The sequence below is a fragment of the Emydura macquarii genome, unplaced genomic scaffold (genome assembly GCF_026122565.2).
Source record: "Emydura macquarii macquarii isolate MOO-44397 ecotype Brisbane River unplaced genomic scaffold, CSIRO-AGI_Emac_v2 contig_820, whole genome shotgun sequence".
Taxonomy (NCBI): Eukaryota; Metazoa; Chordata; order Testudines; family Chelidae; genus Emydura; species Emydura macquarii.
The window spans coordinates 426,768-445,908 of record NW_027130957.1 but is presented as its reverse complement, the minus strand read 5'-3'; the positions used below and the strand labels follow the sequence as shown (position 1 = coordinate 445,908).

Below are 19,141 nucleotides of genomic sequence, written 5' to 3'. Positions count from 1 at the left end.
TGCGGTTCCCCCCCACCCACTGGCTGGTTATCAGGGGGCTTCCAAGCCGAGCAGCAAGTCCAGCAAGTCCAATCTTGCAAAAGCTATTGCCGGGCCTGTCCCACCACTGAGGCCCCCCGTCGGTCCCCACTCTCCAACCCTTGCACCCCACTGCCCCTTGCAGCTCTTCCCAGTGCCGCATAGCGGCTCCCCAGCCGGGCCTCTGCTCCCCTCCTGAGCTAGGCATGGGAAGCTGCGCTCTCGCCCTTTTATTTCACCTCCCCTCTCCTCCCTCTTTCGCCCCAGTCCCCCTTCCTGGTGCTGGGGACAGACGTGCACCAGCAAATGAGCTGTTTGCAAAGACACGCTCAGGCTCCTTCCCCTCCTCTGGGGAGGGCCTGGCTGTTGCCATTGGCTGGCCGAGTTCCTGGTCTTGCCAGGGCCGTTTAAAGGTGGTGCTAGGAGCTGCTGCTCAGACGGCTGCAGCCGAGGGCAGGTTGAGCAGGGAGCTGCGAGGATGGGGGCACTCCAGTGGGTTCTGCTGGTCGCCTTGTGGAGCTGGGTCCCAGGTGAGTCTCCCCACCTGCCGGGCCACTCTCAGCTGTAACTGCAGGGGAGCGGAGAGGAGCTGAGCTGCCTCAGCCCCGAGGGATGCTCATAGAGTCGTAGGGCTGGAAGAGGGCCAGGCCCCTGCACTAGTAATATCTAGACCATCCCTGACAGCTGTTTGTCTAAGCTGCTCTTAAAAATCTCCAGTGATGGAGATTCCATGACCGCCTTAGACAATTTATTCCAGTGATGAACCACCCTGACAGGCAGGAAGTTTTTCCTAATGTCCAACCTAAACCTCCCTCGCAGCAGTTTAAGCCCTTTGCTTCTTGTCCTGTCCTCAGCCGTTAAGAGCAATTTTTCTCCCTCCTCCTTGTGACCACCTGTTATCTACTTGAAAGCTGTTATCCTGTCCCCTCTACTCGTCTCTTCTCCAGGCTGAACAAACCCACTGCTCTCAGTCTTGTCCCATAGGTCGTGTTTTCTAGACCTTTAATCATTTGTGTTGCTCTTCTCTGGACTTTCTCCAATTTGTCCACCTCTTTCCTGAAATGTGGCGCCCAGAACTGGACACAAGACTCCAGCTGAGGCTTAATAAGCGCAGAGCAGAGCAGAAGAATTGCGGCTCGTGTCTTGCTTACAACACTCCTGCTGATGCATCCCAGAGCCATGTTAGCTTTTTTTGCAACAGCATTGCACTGTTGACTCATGATGTTCCAGTGGGAATGTTTGTTCCCTGCCAAGTGGGAGCACCATGGAGCTGGGTGGATTGCAGGAGCCAGGTGCTGGGAGCAGGGGAACCTGTCTGCCTACCTGAGCACCTCTCCTCATCCTGCATGAGAGGACGGATGGGGTGTAGTTAGGGCGTAGGACTGAGACTGGGGCTCCGTGGCTTCCCGTGACCTTGAGCAAGTCACTTCCCCTTTCTGGTCCTCAGTTTCCCCATCTGTAGTAGGAGAGAACAATGCTGACTGTCCATGCCAGGCAGAGGGGGCATGAGACTACTCACCAGTGTCTGGGAAGTGCTTGGAGATCCTCAGCTGGATGATGCCGAGTATTATTAGTAGCTGGGGAACTTGGCTCTATGACCAGTGAAATGTGCCCAGACAAGCTGGACTGGCTGGTTAGTTCTCACATGGGGCCACTGGCTTCTACAAGCCACCAACTGGGGAAGCGGCCGCTGTAGTCCTTGGCCTCATGGTGCCCTGTGCAGCGGGCCGTGGCGCTGGAGTAGGGGGAACACAGCAGGCTGGGGTGGCCGTGCAGGGGTAGAGGGGCTGATCTGGGCGGGGGGGGGGAAGCAGGGACAGCAGTGAAACTTCACTGGGGCTCCAGGGCGAATCCAGGATTTTTGCTTTTATACCTTAAAAGCAAACCCGTCCAGCCAGGCTCTCTCTGGGCGAGAGCGGGCGCCCGTCTTCCAGCAGCTTGTCCTGCCGTGGTGGCTGCAGCCGGGAAGTGGCTGGGGCGACGCTGGCAATCCCACCGCGCTCCCTCGCTGTCGGAGCTGGGGAGCTTCCAGGGGGAAGGGCTGGGGGGTGCAGCAGCCCTGACCCCCGCCAAGTCCTTTATATAGAACCGGCTTGGAACTGTCTCACTATGTGCCACGTGCCGGCTGCCTTGCCTCCCAGCTCCCCAGCCTCGGATGGGGGACCAAAGGGTGGAAGGAGCAGAGGGCAGCCAGGCCTGCTCTGCAGAGCGGAGCCATTGCTTCCAGCCAGGCTGTGGTTACACCTCCAGCTTAAGGAACCGTCCCCCTCCAAGGAAGATGCTGACAGGAGAGAAAAGACGAGCTCCTTAAAACACAGGGCGTGTTGGCGTCAGGCTGCAGCTGGTGACTACGCCCCAGCCGAATTCTTGGGAAGCAGAGATTGTGGCTGGACGCCCACATCCCCTGGGGTAAAGCCGGAGAGGAGGCATGTGCCTCTGCCTTAAACTGTGAAGGTCAAATCCAGCTCTCTGCCATCCCTGTGTAATCCCCAGGGCAACAGCGTAGGTCCCGAGACCACGCTTTACCAGCCCTCCTAATGCAACTAGGTGCCGCTCCCAGTGGGAACCACTGGACATTTGTCACTTTTGAGACCCACGCCCATTTACACTGGTGCCTGGGTGCGCATTTAGGAGCTTGGCTTCAGGCATCCCCTGCGGAAATCTTGGCCATATCTTTTTTTTTTTTTAAACCAGCCAGTGAAACCTGTGAGCCCCCGGCAGAGGCTAGTGTCTCCTGGCTCCAGCAAGGAGCCGCAGACCAGGAAGCCGTCCCCTGTTCCAGGGAGTGGGCGAGCATGCACTGACACAAACCTCCCCAGGGGAAAAGCACCAGGTGTGGGGTTTGGGAGACATCCCTCCGGTTACTCCGCCTGGTGTCCCAGGAAGCTCAGTGCATTCTGGGACAGGACTTTGGGAGATTAACGCAGTGCAGCCAGTCGGTGAAGCTCACAGTTACAGACCTCACTATTGGCTGATTTAGGATGCTCCCAGTACTACAGGCCACGGCATGGGGCTTGCCCCCTTTATCTTAGACCTCCTTGGTGGAGTGAGGGCTCCCTGCAAACCCAGAAAGCCATTTGCAGAGCCAAGAGCGGTTGTAAACATGCACAGCTCCGCTGAAGCCCCTGGCATTGCACCCATTTGCACCAGGACTGACACTGGCCCTGGGGTGTAACTGGAGCTCTCCTGCCATCCCCACAGGGGAGGAACATGTTGGCTGCCAAAGTTCACCCGACTACAGAAGAGGGGGAATTTTCTGACCAGTCGTCTCCTCCCTCCACCATGCACTGTGAGACTCCAGGACGCTTGCCTTTCCTGGCTTGGTTAGCAGGCCAGGGCCGGGTCTGAACATCTGCTTTCCTTTTCTTTCAGGAAAAGGCTGCAAACGTCTAGGCCAAATCCCTGAATTTGGAGATATCTACCATGTCAAAGGTAACGTTCTGCTTGTCCACTCAGGGCCGGAGGGGCAGCAAATCAAACACTCGCCTTGCTTACAATTAGTGGGACCAGACAGCAAATGTGAGAAACCGGGGCAGGGGGGGATAGGCGTCTGTATCAGACAAAGCCCTGAATATCGGGACCGTCCCTATAGAATCGGGACATCTGGTCACCCCACTTACAGTGTGAGCGTGAGTGTCAGTGGAAGAGCTATTGATCTCTGTCGCAGATGCTGCGCTTAAGAGCTGCATTCAGGTCCCCAGAGGAGGGGAACTCTGGGCATCGGGAAATGCACAATCAGGCCTTTAGTGGAGTTGAGACCAAACCAGATGGAAGCGTGCAACTCCCCTGAGCCAGGAGCCCGTGCTGGGCTTTAGGCCGGGCGTCCTCTGCAGTCTCCTCTCTCCAGCACTCCTGCATGAAGCTCAGGTTGTCTGGTACCTGAGAAGCACCCCGGCCTCCGCCCAGCCGAGTTCGCCCGGAGCAGTTGCGCAAGGCTGCGTGGGGCGACCTGCTGCTGCAGTTAATTGAGTCCTTGTGGCGGATCTGCCCTTCCCGGAAGAAAAATTACCCAAGGGAGAGCTTGAGCCAGTAACTCCATCAGCTCCCAGCTCTCCTGACAACCAGAGCTGGGCACCCATCCAGCCCCTAAGGCACCACGGGCCAGATCCTCCGAGGTATCGGTGCTCCTAACTTCCAGTGATTTCAGTGGACAGCAGGCGCCTAACCGCCTGTGAGGATCAGGGCCCGCGTCCCTCTCCTGCCGGGTGCCAGTTTTGCTGGTCTAAGACAGGAAGCTCTGGGGGCAGGAACTGTGTTTTCCTGAGCGTGGCCTGCGCCCTGTACACTCTGGGTGCACCTGACAAACCCACGGAAGGATAATTATGAGTCCTTCCCTAGACTCGGTGCGGAAGAATGTCTTGATGCCAGGCCTCTTAGGAGAGTCCGCGGCATCTTCCCGGCATGAAACGATGGCTTGGCTTTTGGCAAGCCAGCTGCTCGTGTGACACGTTCCTACACAAACCCTGTTAGGCAACAAAGCTGCGCTTGAATGCCTGGCTTCCTTTGATTCTCCATCCAACCACAGAGCCTGGCCTTTTGAAACGCACAATTGCCCCCTGGCTAAAGCCTCACTCGGAGTAGTTGCTCTGGATAAACTCTCCTAGCAATTACAAGCCCAAGAAAACAAGGGTGTGTGGGTGGGGGGAGGGAAAGGAGGGGGCTACTCTAAGAAGCCATGCCCAGGAGATTTGGCAACAGGCTGGTCATGGAGGAACTTGGGCTTCCTACACAGAATTCAGACCCTAGAAACCAAGGGCCGAGTCCATCGTCCATGGGTGACTGCGTGACCCAAGGGAATGAGAGACGGCACCAGGGCTGTCGGGAATCGAGTGCCGGAGTGATACAGACCGGAGCCCCCTAGTCACGTTACCGCGTGTCTGAGACACACACCACACTGAAGCGGGCACCTCCTCTCCGCTACACGTGCACAGCTACGCTCGCAGCCGGGAACGTGATTCCCAGCTGGAGGAGACGCTCGCCGTAACCCTGATCGAGCCAGCATGCTAAGAATTGCGGGTAGCAAGCGGCAGGAAGGGCTAGCCGCCCTGAGCACACACCTGTCTAAGAGCCCGGGCGCGTCCTGGGGCAGCCAGCCCTTCCCGCTGGCTCAATCAGACCTAGCACAAGCATTTCTCCTCGGCTCAAAGCGCAGCCATGGGGCCTAACGCATCCTGAGCGCAGGAGCGTCCCTCTGCGGGATCTTGCGAAACCACCCAACGTAGCTTAGGGCAGCGGGGGGCAGCTGGTTGGAGGCTTGCACTGGTTTACGACAATCCTCGAACACCTGTGAGAACGGGCCTGGCCTGGTGCAATTTCCAGACCCAGCACGTTAAGATAAACTCCCACAACACAGAGAGCACCAAAGCGAGGTATGCACGCCTGTGCGATAGGCGCATGCTTGTCACCCGTGTCCGCTAGAAATGACAGACGTTTGTGTTCTCTCGGGGAATCTCCACTAACTACAGAGACGCCCTTGTCCCTGGACTCCCAGTGAAAGACACTGGCTAACCTGGCACCTGTCACCTCACGTCCTGCAGGGGTTATCAGCCTGCCATACGCCGAAATCGAGGAGCCCTTCGAAGCCTGGTACAACCTGACCGGAAATCAGAGCCGTATCCAGTACTATAATGGTAAGCTCCCAGGGGCCTTGTGGGAGGAGGCTGTTGCATGAGTGGAGTGAGTCTCCTGTGGGTCTGTAAAGCAGGAAGGACAGAACTTGTCACGTGCCAACTCTGTGTTGACACCAGCTCCTGCTATTGCATCAGGCTTGCTGGGTTAATTCAGGAGCTGCAGCTGTTGGAGAAGAGTTCAAGGCTAAGAGCGGTTGCAGAGGGGCCGTGCGTTTCATGGCGCTGGCGAGCGACACGCTGCAGGCCCAGTCCTGGAAAGTGCAGAGAACGCTGAGCTCCCAAGGACTGCAACAGGGAGTTGAGGTCCCAGCAGCATCACGACACCAGCCACTTGCCCAGCCAGACCCTGATTTGCTTAGTGCATTTAGGGTACAGAGCCGCTAACGGCTCTTCTCTGCAGTGCGTGCCTGCCAACCTGTGCGCTCAGTGCCCCGGCCCCACGGATGCAGAGGCAGGAAACCTGTCTTGATCCCATCCTGGGATCCTCTGAGCTGGCCTTGGACGACTCGGTGGAAACAGCGGGCAGCAACGGGGATGTCACGTACCGATGAGCAGATCCCTATTGCAGGGGGAGCGCAGGGTCCTCGAGTGACACTTCCTCCAGCTGTGCTACGTGCCGTGCCCGGCTCTCCATGCCCGCAGCTCAATGCAGCACAGAGATCAGATTGCTGGCATCACAATCCTGGCTGGTCTGAGGAGGAAAGCAGCCCCCAGTCGGTGTCCTGTGGGAGGAGGGTGGAGAACGCTTACGAGCAGCCCTGCACGGAAACTTGCTGCCTCTATTTTCCCTTCCTACTTCGCAGGCCAGGTGATAACTTACCAGCTGGGAGCGAAGAAGCCGTACGGTACCACCTACAAAATTACGCCGGAAACGACCGAGACGGAGCTGAATGTCGTGAAGTGCTTCCAGCTCAACGGCACGAAAGAGAAGCTCATCAAACCGCAGAGCGTCTTCCCCCACACGCATGGCTTCAAGGTGAGCCCCTTACGCCAGGGCTCTGGCCAGGAGCGGGGAGGAGCGCAGGCTCCTGTCAAGCAGGACACCAGGCAGTGGGGCAGATCCTCAGCTGCCGCGACTCACCGTAGCTGCACTGGCGTCCTGCAGCGCCCAGACTGACGTCATGCTCGAGGGTCTGGCTGGGTCAAAGCAGCAGATGGGTTCGTGGTAGCCGGGAGAACTGTTAGGGCCCTTCTGATCTGGCATTATGGACAGTGCCTGACAACTGGCCTGCCCACGCCCTGTCCCGCTCCATTTGCCGCCTCCTTAGGGGTATGCTACACACAGCTGTTCAACAGCTTGTCAGTAAACGCCAAGCCTCGGTCTCCTTAAGTCCCTGTATCTTGCAGCATGCTTCCTGGTCCTTCCTGGCCTGTGAAGGTTCATGCATACATCATGTGGCGCTGCCCAGATCCAGGGTGCAACAGGGAGAGGGCACTGTTAGAGAACTGGTTACAGCTCCCCTGTTCTCTGTTCCAATATGTGGCGCAGTTTAGAGCAGCCCCTAGGCTGCTCTAGCACCAGCTGAACATCCTTGAGGATACTCCAGGTACAGATTGAGGGTATATTTTACACTCTGCCCGCTCCTCTCCAGCCTCTGCACTGGGGAAGCATAAGAGCCGGCAGAACCAGTTCCAGGCCCTCTGGGGAGGCCCCGTGTGTAAGCAGTTCAAAGATAGCACGGCAAGCCACGGAGTCCAGTGTCGCTTTGTTAGCCGTGTTGCCCCCAATCAGAGCAGGAGGGTTGCCCATCCAGCCAGGCCCTGTGGAAGGAGAACTCAAGAGGTGAGCCTGGGAAGGAGGCACTGACGCTGGCCGAGAATCTCTTCTCTTTTCCCAACCCTAGCAGATTTGTTGCAACTAGTCCTTCCTGCAAGAAGGTGGCAGAACTCCCCGGGCAAGTTGGGCGAGCCCATGTGGTGACTCAGCTGCCTGCTGTTGTGAGATCCCCGTCGTGGGCTTTGGGCAAAGTTGTTTTCACGTGTCCTGGACTCTGAAGGAAAACTGAAATCTGCTTTGCCCAGGAGATAATTCGGCAATGGCTGTTTAAAAGGCATGGGTGTCCAGGGGAAACTCCTCGACACACTGCAACTTGCTTAATGCAGCTCTGTGTGGAGAGGGGCTACAGAAAGACTCACACGTACTTAGACTGGGAGTTCTTTTGAGCAAGGCCCATCTCCTTATGATGTGCACGTACAGCGCCTAGCACAGGGGGCCCTGATCCTTGACTGGAGTCACTGGGTGCTACAGGAATACAAGTGCTAATAACACAGCTGCTCATTATGTATATTCAGAGGCCAGGTTGCTCCCAGGACTAATCAAAGCCACTTTCATGGCTCTTTACGCTGGTGAATCCTGCAGAGCCAGCCCAGCTCTAGGAGAAGGAACTGGATTCTGGTCTGCCTCGTGGAGCAGCAGCGTTACTAACTGAATTCCAGGTGCCGCCCCCGTTCCACCCAGGCAATCCCCAGGGGGTGACCCAGATGTCACTGGGGGCAGAATCCTTCTGACTGGGCAGTTGCTCCAGAAGGAAAGAACTCAGCTTGACTCTCAGATCCCAGGGCGGGCAGTCAGGAATTGGTTGGCTTGCAAATGGTGTGAATTCGATAGGGGGGCATGGAGAGCCAGGGGATGTGGCACTCTCCGATGCCGGCCTTTGCGTCACTCAGGAATAGAGCTGTACTTTGAGGCAGGCCCATCAACACGCAGTCTGAAGAGGAACTTAATGCAACCTACTCAATTGGCTCTGCTGGACAGAAGCAGCGCGGACATGGGGGACATCTGCCGAGCCCATAAGAATGGGGGGGAGGTTGTTGGAGGACATAGCCATAGGTAGACGAGGGAGGACTGGACTGGAAGGGAGGATGGGGGCTGGGGATAGCCCTGGGTATCATGGGAGCCAGAAGGACTTTTCTGATGTGGCCAAGGCATTTCCACCCCCATGAGTGAAGGCAGCCCTCTGGGTGACTTGGAGAAATTGATTAGTCTGCCGGTAGGAGATCCAGTGACGGACCAGGCCCCCACGGCGCTAGGCGCTGGACGGACAGAATAAAAGAGACAGTCCCCGCCCCCACGAGCGTAACTAAACTGTCATCTCTGGGCACCGGGCTGGCAGCTGTATTTCAAAAGTGACACGAGCCCGGGTCTGCAGCTGGTGCCTAGCGTGGGCCGGGCAGCCTCTCCAGAGGCAAGGCTCGGGGCTGGAGGGGCGCCAACTGCCTGGGGGCAGAAATGAGGTGCTGCGGGCAAGGCTGCCCGGGGAGAGCGGGGCACGTGAGTCAGTCTCCCCAGCAGAGCGCTGGGAAAAGCCCCTGGGCCTAACACCGCCTCCCTCCATTGCCTCCCCCAGTTCCTGCGGGAGGAGTACTTCAAAGGGCAGTACTGCACCGTGTGGCAAGAGGTGTCCAACTGGGGCAAGAAGAAGAAGAACATCTACACCTTGTGGGTGACCAACACCAGCTGCGGCTGGTCACCCGTCCACTACGAGATGAGGGGCTTCAACGGCGTGCTGGGCTCCCACTACGACAAGTACGAGATCGACTACAGCGACTTCTCCCACAGCTTCCCCGCCTCGGTCTTCAACCTCCCCGCCAACGGTAAGGCGGGCCCTCCCCATCCCTGCTCAGCACCTGGGCCAGGATTTATCCCTCCCCGAGACAACCCTCTTCGCTGCATTCCAGCAGCCCTCAACGGGGAGCAGGGGCCCTTTGCGCTAGGGGCTGCACAAAGACGTGTGCAGAGACCGTCCCGGCCCTGAAGGGGAAGTAGACAAGGCAGCCGGAGGGAGGGAGGGAGGGATCTGAGCTGAGGATTAGGAATTGAGGCACAGCGAGAGGACGTGGCTTGCCCAAGGCCACCTGCGGCAGAGTCAGGAATTGAAACCAAGATCCCCCGGAATTGACTCAAGACCCTTCCTGCTCCCGCCAAGTCGCCTGGAAGCCCTCCTGGTGGCTGTGGTTGGGACAGAGGGGAGGTGATGGGCGCTGCCCCACGTCCTGTTTCCACGCGAGATCCTGATATCGGATTCAGAACATGCCCAGCGGCAGCAGCGAAACTATTTCGACGGAGGCACTCGGGGGAGAGGCCGTGAAAGCAGCACTCTCTCCCCTCTCCGGCCCCACGCGGACATTGAGCAAGGGCGGCTCAGCCACGGCGGCTGTAGAAATGTCCGAGACAGATGGGCCGGGGCTGCTGCCTGCTCTCAGATCTTTCCACTGGTCCCTGGCTGGGGACACGACAGAGAAGCCAGCTCGGCTGACAAGGTTCTCAGCAGAGCCGGGCCCTGTCTGCAAGGTAGCCCAGCTCTGGGCAAGCCACACTGGCGTAACGTGGCTCTTGGCACCTGGAAGGGCCAAGATCCCGTGCCCAGGGCCCACGCCAATGCCTTGTCTCTGCACCGGGCCCCGAGGCCGTGCCAGCAGGGGGATAACGGGTCGGGCAGGCCCAGGAGGGGCTGGGAGAGACGACTGTGTCCCCTCCCGAACCAGCGTGCGGCTGTGACAGGAACCTGCAGCCGGAAGGTGGAGGCTGCCTCCTACGAAAGGGAGTGGGAGCCTGCTGCAGTCTGGATAGACAGAGGAGGGGACGTCCCAGCTCCCTGGGGGGGGGGGTTCTAATTATCGCTCTAGAGCAGTGAATCAGGGCGGCCCTGCAGCCTTGTCTGACCCAGCCCTGCTGAGTTGCATTTCCAAAGGGAGCGAGGAACAGTCCACGGGAAAAGCATCGTGCAGCAGAGGCAAATCCCCGTGCAGCTGGGGCGGCTGGAGCTCAGCATTCGGGCGTGGTCCGCCTGCCCCTGCAGGCATCAGAGCAGTTGCTGAAGCCTCTTGTATGGGAAAAGGCTGCACCTAGCCGGGGCGGGGGGAGGGGGGGTGTCGGGGGAAGCCTCAGGTGACCTCTGCCTGTGCTTGCGCCCTAGGGACGCACTCGTGTGGGGCGCTCCCCGGCTTGGGGGCAGAACGCTGGATCCTGGCCAACCCCATGCAAGACTTTGTGGGGCAGCAGGAGGACCGGTCCCACCAGGTGTTCCACCACTACAGGAAGACATTCAGGAAGAGCTACCGGAGCGAGCAGGAGATGGAGCACAGGAAGCACGCCTTCACCCACAACATGAGGTCCGGGGCTGCCCGGGACCCAGGGGCAGGGCGGCTGGGGTCCGGAGGAGGCGGTGGGAGCAGAGAGCTGAAGGAAACAGAGTCTCTGCTGTCCAAGCGCAGCGTCAGGGGGGTCGGAGGGGTCTCACGGGGAGCTGGGATGGGGCTCTCGCTTGGCTGCCTCAGGAACGGACCTTCTGGAGCCGGCCTGGGAAGGGGCAGAGGGCGGCCTGGCCACGTGGCTAGCGGCACTGGGCCTGGCCTGGGCGAGGACTCTAGCTAGTGGGTCGAGAATGGAGCCTGAGGGAGGGATCAATGGGGAACAAATGACGTCCCAGGGGGGTGATACGCGCGGGCCGCACCAGCGTGCGCCAGGGTCCCGGGCGGGGCTGTACTCTGGAGGCCAGCGAGTGCCACCACTCCCGCTGCCGTGGCTGCACGGCCACTGTGACTGGAGCCAGCCTGGACCTGGCTAGAGCAGAGCCGCCTTGGGGGTGCCCGCAGGAGCTGGGATCTCACCTCGCGGGGTGTGTCTATGCTACAGTCGGGAGGCGATCCGCTGACTTCATGTCCGGCCAGCATCACTTGGCTCTCGCTGTCCCCAACCCACAGAACCCGCTTGGGCTGCAGCCGGGGGGCACTGGGCATCCCCCGAAGGTGTCTGGCTGCCACAGGCGGCTGCACCAGCATTCTAAGGGTTAATCTGCTGGCCTCGCAGGGGGGAGAGCAGAGTCCGTGCCAGGAGGGGCTGCGCCCACCAGCCGGAGCTGCCCGGCTCCCCCTCTTCACCGCATCCATCCCCTCCCAGGTTCGTCCACTCCAAGAATCGGGCCAACCTGCCCTACAAGCTGGCGCTGAACCACCTGGCCGACCGCACCCCGGAGGAGCTGGCCGTGCTGCGGGGGCGGCTAAAGAGCGGGACCCCCAACAACGGGGAGCCGTTCCCGGCAGAGCTCTACACTGGCATCATCCTGCCCGAGAGCCTGGACTGGAGGCTGTATGGTGAGCGGGTTTGTTACATGGCTGACTCTGGGCAGAAGGCGCGCTCTGGGTGGAGCATTTATGTCTGCCTCGATTTCCCCACCCCCTTGGCACAGGGACCCCCACTGCCACCCAGGGTGCTTTAACCCTCGGGTGGCTGGGGACACCACCACACTTTTGAGCAATCGGTTGCCTCAATTTTTGGGTGCCCAACGTGGGACGTTGAGGGTCCATATTTCCTGAGTGCTGGGCACCCCCCGCTGCCATGGAAGTCAATGGGAGCTGGAAGGGCTCAGTGCTGTCGGAGCCTGGCCTGGTGGGGCGCGCGTCGGGACTCCAAAAATCAGAGGTCCCTGAAAAAAAAAACACCCACCGGGCACTTCTGAGCACGACACACTCCCAGTCTGGAGCTGTTGGCATCCCACCGTAACCCAGAGCCCTGGGGAGCGCTGTTCAGGCTGGCACGGGGCTGGCATTAGACTGAATGCCTCGGGGCGGGATTGATGGGGAACAAATGACACCCGAGCTGGCCTTACTGAAACATCGCCGCCACCCCCTGAGCTGTGCAGACGTTGGGCCGTTTATCAGCCCACGTGAGCAACTCCCTGAAGCCGTAAAGTCACAGGAGGCTTCAATGCCAATTCTAGACCCTTCCTGCGAGGAGCCTTGCGGTTCACCTAGGCAGCAAATGACCTGGCTTCTGCTCCCGGCACAGACTCCCCGGGTCACCGTTGGCAAGTCACCGAGGCTCTGCCTCAGTTTCCCCAGCTGTCAAGTGCCGATGGTGATACTTCCCTGCCCCACAGGGCCGGGTGAGACCTAATGCACGGCAGCTTGTATAGCACCTGGGCACCCCTGGAGGGAAGGCAGTAGTGAAATGCAAAGGGCAGCTGCAATGCACCCGCTTCTACGGTTTGCACGCACTCAGCGCTCTCTACTGAATCCCCACGGATTGTCGCCATTAAGCCCCTGCATGGCCGGCACCGCCCTCCAGCCCCCCCCCCCCGGGGTCACGCCTTCCTTGGCCACGGGGCTCGCTGAGAGGCAATGAAAAGCACACTCTGCTGGGTGTCAGCGCCGCTGCGCCTCCGACCCAGACCTGACCCTGCCTCGCTCAGTGACAACGTGGCCTGGAGCCCAGCCGTGACTTCGCCGGCATGGGCAGCCCTGCCAGGGGTCGAGGGCTCCGCCAGCACCGAGGCCAGGGAAACACCAGGCCCGAACAGCTCAAATTCCAGTCTCCCGCATGATACGCCCTGCCCTGCATCACAGGGGAGCGTTGGTAGTTCTTGGGCGGCCGGGGATGAAGCCAGGCAGAGGGAACCAGATGAAAAACTCCTGGATGCACCTGGCCAGTCGCTAACATCTCCCTCCCTGCCCAGGCGCGGTGACTCCGGTGAAGGACCAGGCCGTGTGCGGCTCCTGCTGGAGCTTTGGTGCCAGCGGGGTGATGGAAGGTGCCTTATTCCTCAAGGTGAGAGTCCGCCTGCTTCCCGTCGAGGAGATTGCCCGGCCCGATGGAGGCACGAGCTGCGTGACAGGGGCAGCCCAGCCGGCTCCCCAGCGGGACGGTGCAGACACGCCAGCACTCGGCTTGTGAGTGCAGGGGCCGCTCTGCAGCTGTCAGAGCCCGGCTCCCAGGATGCTGGGAATGGGCAGCCCCTGGAACAAGGGGATGCTCCAGCAGCTGGAGAGGAATCTTGGCGGTGGTGGTGGAAACAGTCCTGGGCTGAATCAGGGGGATCCAGGCATTGCGGGGACTGCCCCCTGCAAGGGCCGCAGGTGGCACGTCCGTAGCTCCGGACCGGCCGGAGGCGGGGATGGCGGACGGGCCGACCTGGGAAAGTCCCGTGGCGACCACCACCTCTCGGCTTGGAGTTCCCAATCCAGCCGCCTGGCTGCCGGTTTGCAGCTGAGGCCAGCGTTTCCCTCCCTCCCTCCCCAGACCGGAGTGCTGACCTCGCTCTCCCAGCAAATCCTGATCGACTGCTCCTGGGGCTTCGGGAACTACGGCTGCGACGGGGGCGAGGAGTGGAGCGCCTACGAGTGGATCAAAAAGCACGGCGGCATCGCCACCACCGATTCCTATGGCCCCTACAAAGGGCAGGTGAGCGCGGTGCAACCGGATTCTGCTGCGGGTGCCCGTGGAGCAGTTCCCTGGGCACGGCAGCTCTGGGCCCGCTGAGCCTCCCTGGGACGTCCCGGGTCTGTGAGCCAGATTGGGAGGGGGGGGGGGGAGCTTCTGCCTCCAGCAGGGCCGAGACCTGTAGGGGTTTTGGGCTGTAGCCCATCGGGCCACTCCAGCGACCTGCTTGGAATCAGCGACAAGGGAAACAGCCGCTGGGACTGCTGACAACGTGCCCTTGTTGGTCCCAATGACAGCTGCATGGTCCTGGTAAAGCCCTAGCAAGACCTGCGTGGCAAGTCACTTTGCTCTCTCTGTGCCTCAGTTTCCCTGACTGTGGCTTGGGGGTGAGAGACTCCCTTGCCTATCCGGGGCATTGTGAGGATAAATCCATCACGCAGGGGAGGCCCTGGGACCCAGTGCTGGTCGGGGTCATAGAAAGCAAAAGGGGGGTGTTAACTGTAGACTGGACACCCCAGCAGCCAGACGCTCCGGGCTTCCATCGGGCCTAGGGGCTTCCGCTGGTGACAGCAGGTTTGTCTGAGCAGACGAGGCGCCCTGCCCCCGGGGGCGTTGGCCTGGCTCGTGCGGGCAGGGGTGGAGGAGAGGATCCGGGTGTCACGTTACCAGCCTCCTCCCCCCCCCCCACCACGCTGTGTGTGGTTGCAGAACGGCTTGTGCCACTACAACAAGTCCGAGCTGGTGGCCAAGCTGAAAAGCTACGTCAACGTCACCTCGGGGAACATCACGGCCCTGAAAGCCGCCATCTACAAGAACGGCCCCGTGGCCGTCAGCATCGACGCCTCCCACCGCTCCTTCTCCTTCTACGCCAACGGCGTCTACTACGAACCCAAGTGCGGTGAGTGTGGCCCTGCAGGGCCCGGCGTCTCCTGGGGTGGCTTTGCATGGCTGTAACCCAGCCCCGGGTGGTTGGCGTCCGGGGGCCGCGCCTGGCAATCATAGGCGTGCGCCCGGGGTGTGCCCAGACACACCCTAATGCAGGGGAGTCAAACCTTGTTCAATGCTGGGACGCGGCCAATGATGGCTGCAAAAGCGATGACGCCGCCAGCTCCCTGGAGCGGCTCGACAAGTGCTTTGCATGGGATCTGACACCGGGGGCAGCCGTGTCTCCTTTCCCAGCTGCGTGGGTGCAGAACAGACCGGCAAGCCAGTTTAGCTAGGTTCGGGGTTTTCCGTGGGGCTGGGAGGAGGCCCAGTGGCTGTGATGAAAGGAAATGGAACCGGAGGAACCCATGGAGCGGAGGAGGATTATACTGCCCCCGCACGGCAGGGCTTCACCAGGGCCACACGCTGGGTGGGAGGGTTTCGGATTCAGTCTCCAAAAGGGGCACCTGGAATAAAACCCAACTGCTTTGCTGCCGCCTTCCACTTTAACACCAGGCTGCGGAAGGGCAGCTGTGAAGCGTGGAGCCACTGCTCAGATCATGCCTGCTGGGTTGAGGAACACATGAAAGGCAAGCTGGGGTAGACGCGAGGGCACTGGACTGGGCGCCAGGACTCCTGGTTTCTAGTCCCAGCTCTGCAGTTCACTTGCTATGTGACTTTTGGGCTAGTTCCTCTAACCCAGTGCCTCAGTTTACCTGGGGGATGACAACACTTATCCGCTGCGAAGTACTTTGAGATGTGTGGCTGAGACGCTCGGTCCTCGTTATAGAACTAGTGAGCTTGTTCCTAGGGCAGGGCTGTCGGCTGACATTTATTTTTGCCTCTCCAGGTAACAAGAAAGAAAACTTGGACCATGCGGTCTTGGCTGTTGGCTACGGGGTGCTCCAAGGAGAGCTGTACTGGCTGGTGAAGAACTCCTGGTCCACCTACTGGGGCAACAACGGCTACATCCTCATGTCCATGAAGGACAACAACTGCGGGGTGGCGACGGATGCCACGTACCCCATCCTGGAGTGACCCCCAGTACCGGAGAGGCCGGGCTGCCCTAAACCATCCTAGCCCAGCCCACAAGGGTTCCCAGGCCTAGGTGAGGAAACAGGCTGGGCACTTATTTTGCAGGCCCATGTGGATTTCATCTTAGCAGAGACACCCGCGGGAGGACCTCATTTCTGCTGGCCTGCTTCCTTCCCTGGGACCGGCCCTTTAAGAAGCTTGGCTGCATCGAATCCATTCCTCCTGGCACTAAGTCCCTGCAATGAAAACTAAAGCAGCCCCGGGGGGGGGAGGGGGTGAAAAAGGTGTCTGCCTGTGCCTGGGGCAGGGGAGTGCCGTACATGGAAGTCTGTCCCCTTGGGCTGGCAGCCTGGCTACCGAGGGGCCCAAAGAAGCCCAGGGGGATGCCGTGGATGTCGCTCACTCTGCTGCTGCCAATAAAGCACCTGGGAACACGCCGGCCCATCTCTCTTTGCAACCCGGTGGGGGAATTCAGTCGCATCACATGGTGGCTTTGCTCCCCACTGCTCTCTATGCGCTCCCCACCGCTGCCACCAGGGGCAGCACTACACACACGGGCCCCCCACCCCAGCTGCTCCCCTAATCCACCAGGTCATCCCTCTTCACCCCCCAAGAAAACCTCCTCCTCCCTTGGTACCTGGCAGGGGTGGCTCCCTCCAGCAGCCAGCTGTGCTCTCCTGGTGCTCGCAGGGCCCCGGGGGCGTGCAGGGGTCCTCACTGCTGCAGGGGAAGCTTCCTTCCAGTCCATTTAGGCTGGTGCAGGGAACCCTGCCGGCTCAGAGCATGGCCAGGCCAGGTGCAGCTGACTCCACTTAGAAGCTGATTCTCATCTGCCCCCTGAGGCCAGCCAGCAAGCTCACCAATCGGCACTAACAGCCCGCCCAGCTGGGCTCAGGGCAGGTGGGGCTCATGGCTGGGAAGCTTGGGCCATGGGCACCCCTCCCAGCACCGAGGGCCTGCTGCTAAGCCAGGGTGAGATGTCATTGCCTCCAAGCGCAGCCTGGTGCTACGGGGCTGTACAGCCGCAGCCCTTCAGCCCGTCGCTGGCCCCCTCCCGGGTGGGGCTTTGCACAGATTCCCTCCCTCGCTGACAGAGGAGGGGGCTGGGGATGCAGCTCTTTAAACTCCAGGAGCCCCAGTGCATGTTGGGAGCAGTCACCCCCTCGAACTGAGATCCCAGCCCAGGGCAGCTCTCAGGTCTCCCCAGCACGGGCTGGGGCGGGAGGAGCAGACGCAGCTGTGGCCATTGAACCAAACTGCGAACCCGGTGTATGGTGGACACCACCTCAAGCAACAGCACCCGCCGCTCCCTTAGCTCCAGCACCTCGCCCTTTGGCCTGGCAAGCCGGCTTCGTCCCTCCAAGCCTAAGCGGGAGGGTGCCTTAGGAGAACGTGGGGCTGCGGCCAGGCACCCAGGAGAAGTGGCAGAACCGTCACTGCTGTGGAGGGAAGATGCATTCCGATGCCTTTGCTGCGACGGCCCCAGCACCCACGGCGGAAAGGACGACAAACCTGGCGTTTCAGGGCTGGAGCCGGCCTCTAGGTGATAGAGGTCGGGTAGAGATTTCCCGGGGGGTAGATTAAGAACGGCTGTACTGGGGCAGACTAATGGTCGGTCTAGCCCAGTGGCCTGTCTTTTGCCAGCAACCACAGCCAGGTGCTTCCGAGGGAGATTATCCCACAGTTGCTACGACCTGGTTCTTACACCTTCCTCCTCGGATGTGGGAGACCGAACACTGACCCAGCTCCTGCAGCCCTCGCCAGGCCTGCCGACAGCCCCCGAGAAGCTGGCCGGACTCTCAGGGCTTGTCTTCGCTGCAGCGAATGTGGGTGTCGCCCCAAACTCGAACCTGTCCGCACACAAAAACCCGTCATCTGAGCGTGGTGGTGCTTTTCACGCACGCTGGCTGGCCACTCCGGGGCCGCAGGCTGCAGCTGGCGTCAGCACGCCGCCTTGGCGGTTAACACAAGCACGCCGCTCTCCCTGGAGCTGGGCTGACCCACGAGGAGTTCACGCAAGCGCTGCGGTGAAGACCTAGCCCCCCCACACACACCCCCCCTCCCCCCGTTGCTGCTCTGGCCTGCTAAGAGCTTAGTCCAGCCTTGGGCAACGGATGAGGGTCTGCGTCTGCATCATAGCGACGGCCAAGGCTGCGGCACCGGGGGCGGCTCAGAATCGTCGAACTGGGGCTTCTTATCTCTAAGAGGAAGGAACACAGCTCTTCCAAAGCAGATATGCCTGGGTGCGGCAGGGCTGCAGCAGGAGGTGAGCTGAGCAAACGCGCGTGCCGGAGTTGGCTGGTGCATTGCTCTCCCTCCGGCCGGGACTCTGCAGCCCAGTTCTGCACCGCTGGGGGCTCACGAGGGGCAGCCGCAGCAGGGATCGTGCGAGACTGTCGCAGCAAGAAGCCAAGCTCAGACCAGCCAGGCTTTTGTGCTGCCCCCACCGCCGAGCTGAGGCACCGTGTGGATGCGTAGAAAAGCCCTGAGACCAGCAGCTACGGTAACCCCACGGTGAGACGTCAGCCACCCTCTAACAGACACGACAGGCAGCTCCCTCCTTGTTCATGGGGTCTTTGCCGTTGCGAGGCTGGAGCCTGGCGCCACATGCCCCGCGTGGAACCCGAGGGGTTGCTCTGGCTCAGGACCAGCCGGCTGGATCTCTCCTCAGGGGTCACCAGCAGAAAGGCGGGACTTCTGGAAGCGGCTTCCCCCTGGCCAGGGTCGTCCCTGTGGGGAAACTCAGGAACTGGGCAACGCTGATGTTTCAGCATGTTCCTGGGTTGCACCCTGGGGTTTCTGGCCCTTGCAGTGCAGTGTGCCAGTCAGAGCGCCCTGCATCCCTGCGAGTCACCCCAAGGGCTGTAATGAGCTAGGTCCACTCGTGCCACGTGTCTCTAAAGCATCTCCCCTCAGCCCCCTGCACCCCAACAGCTGGGCGAGATGTGACCAGTGAGGGATTCCTGGAAGAAACTGAATTAACCTCGCCTAGGACTTCAAATTGTGGCCTGACTGTTTTCCAGGTTGGGCTCACAGCTCCGGCTGCCCCCTGGGAGGCTGCCTGGGCAAGCTGTGCAGACAGAGAACAGGGAGCTCGCCAGCCCATGTGAGGGCAGCTAGCCAGCACCCACAGGGCCCCTGCTCAGAAGAAAACAAGATGCTCAGAGGCTGCCTAGATGAGGATGTGGGAAGTGACCCAACTTCCAGGTCCCACAGCGAGGGCCGGGGTGTGGCGGGCTGGCAAGCCCCGTGTGCTGTGCCCCATTGCAGCCTGAGTCAGTGCGTGGCTGGGAGGCCACCAAAGTCCAATCAGCCCCCTGCAGGGATGGGGGCTGGTGAGTCCTTTCTCTGAGTCAGTACGGCCTGTCGCAGTTCA

At 60.6% G+C, this 19,141-nt stretch overlaps 1 protein-coding gene across 1 annotated transcript; it reads left to right on the top strand.

Moving 5' to 3' along the window:
* The first annotated feature begins 437 nt into the window (after positions 1-437).
* Positions 438-16,033, top strand: LOC137149760 (digestive cysteine proteinase 1-like). Its single transcript, XM_067543359.1, has 11 exons — positions 438-548; positions 3,391-3,450; positions 5,556-5,648; positions 6,452-6,624; positions 8,996-9,242; positions 10,565-10,760; positions 11,548-11,741; positions 13,103-13,194; positions 13,666-13,827; positions 14,515-14,704; positions 15,581-16,033. Exons 1-11 carry the CDS (start codon positions 497-499, stop codon positions 15,766-15,768), a joined length of 1,647 nt encoding a protein of 548 aa, XP_067399460.1. The 5' UTR covers positions 438-496; the 3' UTR covers positions 15,769-16,033.
* The last annotated feature ends 3,108 nt before the right edge of the window (positions 16,034-19,141 follow it).